Raw genomic sequence first — 10,152 nt, 5'->3', positions numbered from 1 at the left:
AAAGTGCACTAGGTTTTATGCATGTGTTGTAGAACATATGAATTTAGACTGCAGCATTTTGCTTGAGGACAAGCAAAGGTTTAAGTCTAGGGGTGTGATGTGCGTAGATTATATACTCTTTTATGCATGTTTTTACGCACATTTACATACTTTGAGCATGCTTGATCTATGCACTTTTATATTTCCACACTACGACAAAATCCCTCATAGACATCAGTGGAACAACAACGGTTTTAGGCTAAAACCGATGTCTTTGAGTATTTTACACCGATTTTTCTAAAAACCGGTGTCTATGAGCGCAAATTTTAGCTCATAGACATCGGTTTTTTAAGCGATGTCTATGAGCGCCCTTTTTTCGTTAATAGACACCGATTTTAACATCGGTTTTTAAAATCCGATGTTAATGAACCTAAATAAAATATTTTAATTTTCCCCACAAGCCAAAATCTCCACACTGTGAATTCCCTCCAAACCTAAATCTTTATCCCGCCCCTTCCTCCGCGCGACCATCTCTCTCGCATAAACCTAAACCTAAAACCTCCGACCATCCGACCATCTCTCTCAGCCTAAATCTAAACCTCCGATCATCTCTCTCAACCTTATCTCCCTCTTCCCCCTTCCTAGATCCTCTCCCGATCAAGATCAAGACACGAGGTGGTTCACTCTAGCCCCCTGTTGTCGTGGGCGATGATGGCGCCACACAAGCCCTTGTTCTTCAGGTTCTGCTTTCACGACTGCGCCTTCTTGGGCCACCTGTACGACCCTTGCTTCGTCCAGTGGTATAACTTCGACTTCCCCCGCTTAGAAAAGAGCATCTGGCGCACGTCCTCCTCCGGTGGCCTGGTTTGCTTGATGAACACCAATGACGGAGATCGCTTATTGGTCGGCAATCCCATCAAGAGAGACTGGAAGTTTCTTCCTCGAGTCCCCGGCGGCTCCTCCCCCCAGTTCAACGCGCTCGCCTTGTCGTTCGACCGCCTCACACGCGACTACACCGTGGTCTCCTCGTGTGGGTCCCTTTCTGAAGAAGCATCTCATCTCTCTCCCTGTTTCCGCTCGCTCGCTCGCTCTCCTAGCGAGATCTCTCCAGCCTCCTTTCTCTTCTCCGATATCTCCAGCTATGGATCTGGTGGCCCCAATCGCCGTGCTCCTCGTCACCGCGGCGGTGACCTTGGGGACGGAGGCCTCGATCCACGCCTACGACCTCGAGCCCTTCAGGGAGGTAGGGAACGCGCTCCTCCTCCCCGGCGGCAGCGAGGGCATCGTCGCGTCCCGCCTCGACGCCCTTGGTCCCCTACGGATCGGAGATGGTCGGGCTTACATCAAGTAACTACTTTATTTCTTTATTCTTCAGCTGCTTCATGACTTGGTTTTTTCTCGTGGTTGAATTGCATTGTGAGGATCCGGCTGCAAATTCCATTTTTAGACGTGATTTTAATGAAATCGGTCATTTTTAGCTCCTAGCACGTTTCCTTCCTTTTGTATTGGGCATTTGTCGCCAGAAGTTACTGTGGGTCTTCTGTGATCTATCAGAAGTTAGGGTTCATAGATTTTTGTAGATTGAAAGCGGTTGGGATTGCAAGATACCAGTTTGACTGGAGTTTACTTAGCTTTTAGTGCTGCTCGCTTTTGCATTATTTCATTATTGGGATAGTTCACCACCTGCAGAGACCTATGTCATGCTGTTAGAGAGATTTTGAAAGGCTAATTCACTTTCGTAGCTTGTTTTGTTTAATTCTAGATGGATCAATCACTAACTTGTGCTATAGATAGAGATTAAACTATCGTCAGGATCGGAGCTCATATGCGATGGTCTCTTCTATCACCCAAACGAAATCTGGGATCTCAAGACTTGCCCATTCGATCCCAGGATTTTCTCTACAGTGTTCACTTCTGGTGAGTAAACAATGACTTGCCCATTCCAGCCCTATCTGTGTTAAAACTAATAAAGTTTGCATTGAACTAAAGGTGAAGCATATGGGGCTTCTGTTTGGAAGATTCCTGAGCTCTATGGACAGTCGAATGCCCCACAACTCGAACAATTGGTCTCCCTTGACAAGCATTCTTTTAAGATCAAGTGGTAATCTCATTTTGGCATGTTTGTGTTTTCCAGTTTTTGCTGATATTAAAAGAAAAGAAGATAGTTGGGCTCCAAGCACCTTTTAATGACTCCTTATTGGTATGCTTGTCAGCGTCCTTTGGTGGCCATCTAGGAAGCATGATAGACTAATCAGCATTGATGAAGGAAATCTTTTCCTTTGGAGTATAGATTCGTCCAATAAAGTAGCCAAGGTAAGCTCCTTAAAGAACCTTCTATTATCTTTAGAAAGACTAATGGTTGTGCTATTAGGTTCCTTTGTGATATGAATGATAAACCTTGTAATGTGATAGTTGTCTATTGCTTTAGGTTTATATTAGTATATTTCAGCTGATTGTAAAATTTTGAATCTGTTATATAGAAAAAAATTATGAGAAGACAATTCTAAAGCTTTACAAATTTATTTGTCAACTCATAATGTTGATGCTTTAAGCAGATTTAGTTTTGGTTTGTAGAAGCATCAGGTGCATGGTTTATAGTTTAAGGTATGAAGCATATACAACTTTCCAAGTTCTTGGCCATGGAAAATTAGATCTAGTCTCCCACCTAGGGAGAAGCTATCGTAAATGGTAACCTTAGAATTAAAGTATTGATTACATTTTTTTTATTCATGGGTGCCTATGGATATTTGAACCTGCTCAACTTCCTCTAAATATCTAACACATTGATACTCGAATTTAACCTAACCTATTAAGATAAATGGGTAATCAAACCTAAAGAAGAAAATTGATATGAGTAATAAAGAAGAAATCTCAAATTGAGCCATTGTTGGACTGGTTTTATTGTTAAGCTCAAGGGCCCTAGCCTCAGATTGCAGCCAGGAGCATAATCACTCTTGCTGATAGGTGAATTACAAACACTTGACTTTGCAAGTAAGCAAGTAGCTGACTTACCTGGGCCCTCTTTTAAATTTTTTTATTAGATTTGTAGTTTGTGTATGCTACTATATTTCAGATAGTTTTTTTTTCATTTTTCCTTGTTGAACATTCTTTTGATATGTATGTTATATTTTATTTATTTACATACAATTTTATTCATTGTTTCTAAAAGCCAACCAATATACTCTTTTACATAAAACCCTTAAATTAGACCTCATTTTGAAAAGCTTTCTATTAAGACCACAATAAACTTTCTTTCACATTAGGAAGCCCTGTCAAACTGGGCAATGAAGGGGTTGCTGGCTTATTTATATGTATTATAGATGCGATCATGAAGTTTCATCAGTTGAAAATTTGAAATTCTGGTCTCCAAAATGGAATTAGATTTTCTGTACTTTATTTGTTTGATTTCCTGATCATCTAAATTCCACGGACAGCTAAATCTGAAAGAGGGAATTGGATTAAGGAGTTGAAAGTGAAAAGGATAGCGTGCTGGTTTTCCATTGCGGATTGACAGTAGGACCTAGAATCAAATAACTTGGTACCTAACCGCCTTATACCAAGTATAAATTTTATTCTTTATTACTCATATCAATTTTATTATTTAAGAAGGCAGCTGCCTTCTTGCCGCATTCCTTACTGTTGTGGTTGGTAGCAGAAATCACAGAAAATAGGGGGCTTAGTGCAGGATATTCAGGATACCAAGATGGCATTAGAGGTAGTACAAAAAATAGTATATCTCTTCATTAGAGGTAGCTTTGTTCTTCTATGCTTCCTTCACTGGATTTGTTGTGTAGTCATATTTCTTTGTTCAACCATTATCATGCCTAGTAAGTTGTTGTATGATGCTGTCGGTTCTTATCAATTTGTACACTTGAATTAGAAGGAGCAAATTATCTATGTTATATTCTAAGCAGCATATACTAAGTGTCATATATGAAAGTTTTAGATTCTATGTTATATTCGTTATCTTCCACAGCAACCTTTAAAAACTCAGATTCTATTTTATTTGATACATGTACACATTTGTTTTAGTTATTTGACATATGATTGATTTATGTGTTTTTACAGTTTACAAATCTCAAGTACTCCAGAGTTGAAATTGATGAAGTGCGGTTCGAGTGGGCTGAATACATGCTAGATTACATTTGAAGTGTGGTTCTACCTTGATGTGTTAAAAGAATGTTCTACCTTGATTTTGATATCTATTAGCTAGCTTTTGATGTAAAAAGAATGTTTGGAAATTTTATGGATATTGTTGTAAGAAGATTATTTATATAATTTGTGAATATTTGTGTATTTTATGGATATAATTGAATGAAGAATATTTGTATAATTTGTGAATATTTGTGTATTTTTTTTTTGTTATTGTCGGTTTTAAAATCAAATTTGTGCCGTTAAAAAATATACATATTACATCGGTTTTCCACCGCTGCAAAACCGGTGTTATTAACTAATATTACATCGGTCATTTACCGCTGCCAAAACTGGTGTTATTAACATACAATATTACATCGGTTTTACACCGTTGATGAAACGGTGTCGTTAAGTGATACTACACCGGTTAATAACCGATTCGAAGACCGGTGTCGTTAAGTGATACTACACCGGTTTTAACCCGATGTCTAAAATGGCAGACTTTTAACATCGGCTTCATAGACATCGGTCGAAAATGAAATAGACACCGGTGGAAAACCGATGTCTATGAAGGTTTTTGTTGTAGTGCCAGCTTTCCTTTTAGCATATTTACTCTTTTGGTTCGGAGATCTGCTTTTTGTGCATTTTCTGTACACAGGAGTCGAAATTGGTGAAGATTATGCGTCCTCGGGCAAGCTTGGAAGGAATTGAAGGGAGAGAGCATCAGGCCGTGTACCACACACGGCCGTGTAGTTTTAACAGGAAGGGAAGAGGACATGGCCGTGTGAATCTCACACGGTCGTGTCTTGATTTAAAGAAATTAGAGCATATGCCTTACATGGCCGTGTAGATCTACACGGTCGTGTGAGGTTTCCAGAGGCCAAGCAGGTGGTGGTCGTGTGCACCACACGGCCGTGTAGCATTTCCAGAGAACAGAAGGGTCCTGGCTGTGTGAGTCACACGGCCGTGCAGCTTTGGCAGAGAAGGAACTGGACATGGCCGTGTGAATCTCACACGGCCGTGTCATGGGGCCGTGTGGCGCCCGATTTCCTCCTCTATTTAAACCCTCCTTCATGAATTGAAAGGGGATCTCGCCCCCTTTGGGAGAAGGCAAGATTTGGTGGTATCCTCCCATTCTTGGGAGGATTTCTGGGCGATTCGAGGGGAGTTCTTGACGATTTCGACTCCGGAGCGAGGATTGGATCCGAAGACAGATAAGTTTTCTCTTTCCCTCTTTTCTTGGTTTCTTGGATTGGGGATTTAAGAAATGCTTGTAATCTTTATTTCTTCGGGTATTCTTCCTCGATTCATGGAGTAGATCTTGTATTCTAGGATTAAGGGAGTATTTGTATGATGGATTGATGTAATCTCTTATGGATTTGCCAATTTCTTGTTTCAATGACATTGTCTTGCTTGTATCAATTAGATCTTGAATGATTAATGGTGATTTGTGCTTAATTCTCATTCTTGATTGATTGTTTGGATTTCTTGTGGACTTTGTAAAGATAAACTCTCACTCAATCATCCGAGGGATCCACGTGACAGGTGCAAGCCCGTGTAAGGACGTTTGAGAGATAATCTTGAAGAGGAAATAGGAATATTCAAGAGAGTAGGATGGATCTTGTGATTATTTTCTTGTATCTTGATAGATTAATAAGTTGTGGGCTTCTATGTTGATATCCAAGGAAGGCATAGTAATAGGTGCGCTTCTGTGTAAGGACAACGTAGGTTCACGTCTAATTGATCATATTTAGATACATTTCTCAGTCCTTAGCCGGTTATCTATTGCAAGAGAGAATCGGCAACTTTCTACAAGTGTTTTGCAATTGAGGGATAAGAATTGGTGAACCATTTACATTCAAGAAATCTTACAAAGAAACTGAAACTCCTAGAATCTCCCTTTATCATAACCCAAAACACTAAACTCTTGTTTGTTGATCTTTAATATTAGATTTGTTTACCTTCACTTTGCATTTGAAACAATTGGATAGTTGTTTAGCTAATTCGCATTGAGACATTTCTAGTGCTTATTCCAGTCCCTGTGGATACGATAATCTTTTATATTACTTACAACATTTCCGTACACTTGCGGAGCGTAATACTGGGCCAATCGGAGCATAGAGACGATCGAACGGTATTGAAATCGCGTGCCTCGGGACATTAGATGCATTAATCCGCTCGGATTATTTATAGACGCCGGCTCGTCTCTCGATATTTAACGTCGGAGCTCGACGGTCTTCCGCTCGGAGGGTTTATAGACGCCGGCTCGTCTCTCGATTTTTAACGTCGGAGCTCGACGGTCTTCCGCTCGGAGGGTTTATAGACGCTGGCTCGTCTCTCGATTTTTAACGTCGGAGCTCGACGGTCTTTCGCTTGGAGGGTTTATAGATGCCGGCTCGTCTCTCGATTTTTAACGTCGGAGCTCGACGGTCTTCCGCTCGGAGGGTTTATAGGCGTCGGCTCGTCTCTCGATATTTAACGTCGGAGCTCAACGGTCTTTCGCTCGGCGGGTTTATAGACGCCGGCTCATCTCTCGATATTTAACGTTGGAGCTCGATGGTCTTCCGCTCGGAGGGTTTATAGACGCCGGCTCGTCTCTCGATTTTTAACGTCGGAGCTCGACGGTCTTCCGCTCGGAGGGTTTATAGACGTCGGCTCGTCTCTCGATTTTTAACGTCGGAGCTCGACGGTCTTCCGCTCGGAGGGTTTATAGACGCCGGCTCGTCTCTCGATTTTTAACGTCGGAGCTCGACGGTCTTCCGCTCGGAGGGTTTATAGACGCCGGCTCGTCTCTCGATTTTTAACGTCGGAGCTCGACGGTCTTCCGCTCGGAGGGTTTATAGACGCCGGCTCGTCGGAGCTCGACGGTCTTCACGGCTAATCTTTAACACAGCCGCTCGGCGGGCATACTAGCCATCCTTTAATTCATTTCTGCTTCCTGCATTACAAGGACATGGGCGACTAGAATATACACAAAAATGAATTACATCAGTGCACCTTTTACCCAGCTCGATAAGGCTGGAGATTATTTGTGCTCCAAGGTTGATCCAGCTGTCGTCCGTCTTCATCCTCCAAATAGTAAGCGCCCGAGCGGAGCTTTTCGATGATTTTGAAGGGACCCGCCCACAGAGCTTCTAGCTTGCCGACGTCGACGACCGGCTTCACTTTCTTCCAGACAAGATCGCCGACCTGGAAGGATCTTGGGATTACTCTCCGGTTGTAATTCTGTTTCATCCTTTGACGGTACGCCATCAGCCGGACGGATGCCCTGGCTCTCTCTTCTTCGACCAAATCCAGCTCCATGTTCCTCCGCTCGACGTTGTTGTCATCATAATTCTGGATCCGAGCGGACTCGACTCCAACTTCGACAGGAATAACCGCTTCGCCGCCATACACCAAGTGGAAAGGCGTGACGCCCGTCCCTTCCTTTGGAGTCGTTCGGATGGCCCATAGGACGCCTGGCACTTCATCCACCCAACTTCCTCCCAAATGGTTGAGCCGAGCACGCAGAATACGAAGAATTTCCCGATTAGCCACTTCAGCTTGACCATTGCTTTGGGGATATGCTACGGACGTGAAGTGTTGCTCGATGCCATAGCTTTGGCACCAATCTTCAAGCAATTTTCCTGTGAACTGCCGCCCGTTATCGGAAATAAGTCATCGGGGGATGCCGAACCGACAGATGATGTTCTGCCAAATAAATTTCATGACCATCTGCTCGGTGATCTTGGCTAGTGGCTCGGCCTCCACCCACTTGGAAAAATAATCGACCGCCACTAGCAGAAATTTCCGCTGTCCGGTCGCCATAGGAAATGGACCCACGATATCCATTCCCCACTGATCGAACGGACATGAGACTGTTGATGCCTTCATTTCCTCTGTCGGCCGGTGGTAGAAGTTATGGTACTTCTGGCACGAAAGGCACGTCGACACGGTCCGAGCGGTGTCTGCTTGTAAGGTTGGCCAGAAGTACCCTGCCAACAAGATCTTCTTAGCCAGCGATCGTCCGCCCGGATGCCCTCCGCATGATCCTTGATGTACTTCTTGGAGGATGTAAGCCGAGTCCTCCGAGCTCACGCATTTCAACAGCGGGCGTGAGAAAGTCTTCTTATAAAGCTGATCGCCGATGAGTGTGAACCGACCGGCTCTCCTCCTTAGCAGCTGGGCTTCATTCTGATCGGACGGTGTGGCTCCCGAGTGCAGAAACTCCGTGATGGGTGTCCTCCAGTCACTCGGAAACGTGAGGCCCTCCATCCGGTCGACGTGCGCCACCAAAGATACTTGTTCAATTGGCTGCTGGATGGTGATCGGCGTTATTGAGCTTGCAAGTTTGGCTAACTCGTCAGCTGCTTGGTTCTCCGCTCGGGGTATCTTCCGGATATTAACTTCTCTAAAGTCGGCCCTGAGTTTCTCGAAGGCTTGAGCGTAAAGCTTGAGCCGAGCGTTGTTGATTTCAAAAGTACCTGTGAGCTGCTGAGCGGCCAACTGGGAATCCGAATGAAGCGTTACCCGACCGGCACCCACATGCCGTGCTGCCTGCAAGCTGGCTATGAGGGCCTCATATTCTGCTTCATTGTTCGTAGCTTTATAATCCATCCGGACGGATAAGTGTATCTTTTCTTCTTGAGGGGAGAGCAACAGTATCCCAATCCCGCTTCCGAGCCGAGTGGATGATCCGTCCACAAATATTTTCCACATAGCTTCTGGCTCTGAATTCTGCACCTCAGTCACAAAATATGCCAAGGACTGCGCTTTGATTGCCGAGCGGGGCTGGTACTGGATGTCAAATTCGCTCAACTCCGTCGTCCATTTGATGAGCCGCCCGGACGCTTCTGGATTTAGTAATACACGCCCAAGCGGGCTATTGGTTTTGACAATGATGATATGCGCCAGGAAGTATGGACGAAGGCGCCGAGCGGCGAGAACCAGAGCGAAAGCCAGCTTCTCGAGCCCAGTGTAGCGAGATTCAGCATCTTTTAAAATATGACTAAGGAAATACACAGGCTCTTCTCCGCTCGCCCTCACTAGTGCCGAGCCAATTGCTTGCTCGGTTGAAGACAAGTACATATAAAGTGGCTCACCCGCAGTCGACTTAGCTAATACCGGGAGAGAGTTCAGATATGCCTTCAAATCTTCGAACGCCTGGTCACATTCTTCATCCCAATGAAATTTATTGGCCTTGCGCAAGATTTTGAAAAAAGGAAGGCTCCGGTCGGCGGTTTTGGAGATGAATCTGGACAGAGCAGTTATCCGACCGGTCAAACGCTGCACTTCCCTTGTATTTCTTGGAGGCGGCATGTCTTGTAGAGCTTTCACCTTGCTGGGATTTGCTTCGATGCCCCGCTCGGTCACTATGTACCCCAAGAAACGCCCTCCTTTTGCTCCGAACAGGCACTTCTGGGGATTTAGCTTGACTCCATATTTGCGTAGCGTTCGGAAGGTTTCCTCCATGTCTTTGAAGAGATCGGCCGCTCGGACGGACTTGATGAGAATGTCGTCCACATAAACTTCCAGATTCCGCCCGATCTGCTCTTTGAACACTTTGTTCATCAAGCGTTGATAAGTGGCTCCCGCGTTCTTCAATCCGAACGGCATCACATTATAGTAGTAGGTGCCGTCGGCCGTCACGAAGCTGACTTTTTCTTGATCTTCACGGGCGAGCAGCACTTGATGATAGCCTTAGTAAGCGTCGAGCATACATATTAATTCGCAGCCGGCCGTAGAGTCCACTAGCTGATCTATCCGGGGCAGAGGATAAAAGTCTTTCGGGCAAGCTTTGTTGAGATCCCAAAAATCTATGCATACTCTCCACTTGTTGCCCGGCTTGGAGACTAATACTACGTTCGCCAGCCAGCTAGGGAACTGCACCTCGCGGATATGGCCGGCCTCCAAGAGTTTTTCCACCTCTGCTCGGATGATGGAATTTTGCTCGGCGCTGAAGTCCCTTTTTCTTTGCTTTACTGGTCGTGCGTCCGGTCGGACGTGTAGCTCATGCTGCGCTATCCTTGGTGAAATTCTGGGCAGCTCATGTGTCGACCA

At 44.6% G+C, this 10,152-nt stretch overlaps 1 protein-coding gene across 1 annotated transcript; it reads left to right on the top strand.

The window, feature by feature from the left end:
- Positions 1-690: 690 nt before the first annotated feature.
- Positions 691-1,330, top strand: LOC122043849 (F-box/kelch-repeat protein At3g61590-like). Its single transcript, XM_042604420.1, has 2 exons — positions 691-1,009; positions 1,119-1,330. The coding sequence occupies exons 1-2, from the start codon at positions 691-693 to the stop codon at positions 1,328-1,330; spliced, it is 531 nt and encodes a 176-aa protein (XP_042460354.1).
- The last annotated feature ends 8,822 nt before the right edge of the window (positions 1,331-10,152 follow it).

Source organism: Zingiber officinale, chromosome 2A (assembly GCF_018446385.1).
Source record: "Zingiber officinale cultivar Zhangliang chromosome 2A, Zo_v1.1, whole genome shotgun sequence".
Lineage (NCBI taxonomy): Eukaryota > Viridiplantae > Streptophyta > Magnoliopsida > Zingiberales > Zingiberaceae > Zingiber > Zingiber officinale.
This window is presented reverse-complemented; position numbering and strand designations above follow the sequence as displayed.

What these genes read in the sequence shown, in the direction of transcription:
- LOC122043849 (XM_042604420.1), top strand. Translation starts at nt 691, where the DNA reads ATGGCGCCACACAAGCCCTTGTTCTTCAGGTTCTGCTTTCACGACTGC. An exon ending in CTACACCGTGGTCTCCTCGT is followed by an intron (nt 1,010 to 1,118) that starts GTGGGTCCCTTT and finishes CGATATCTCCAG; the next exon opens with CTATGGATCTGGTGGCCCCA.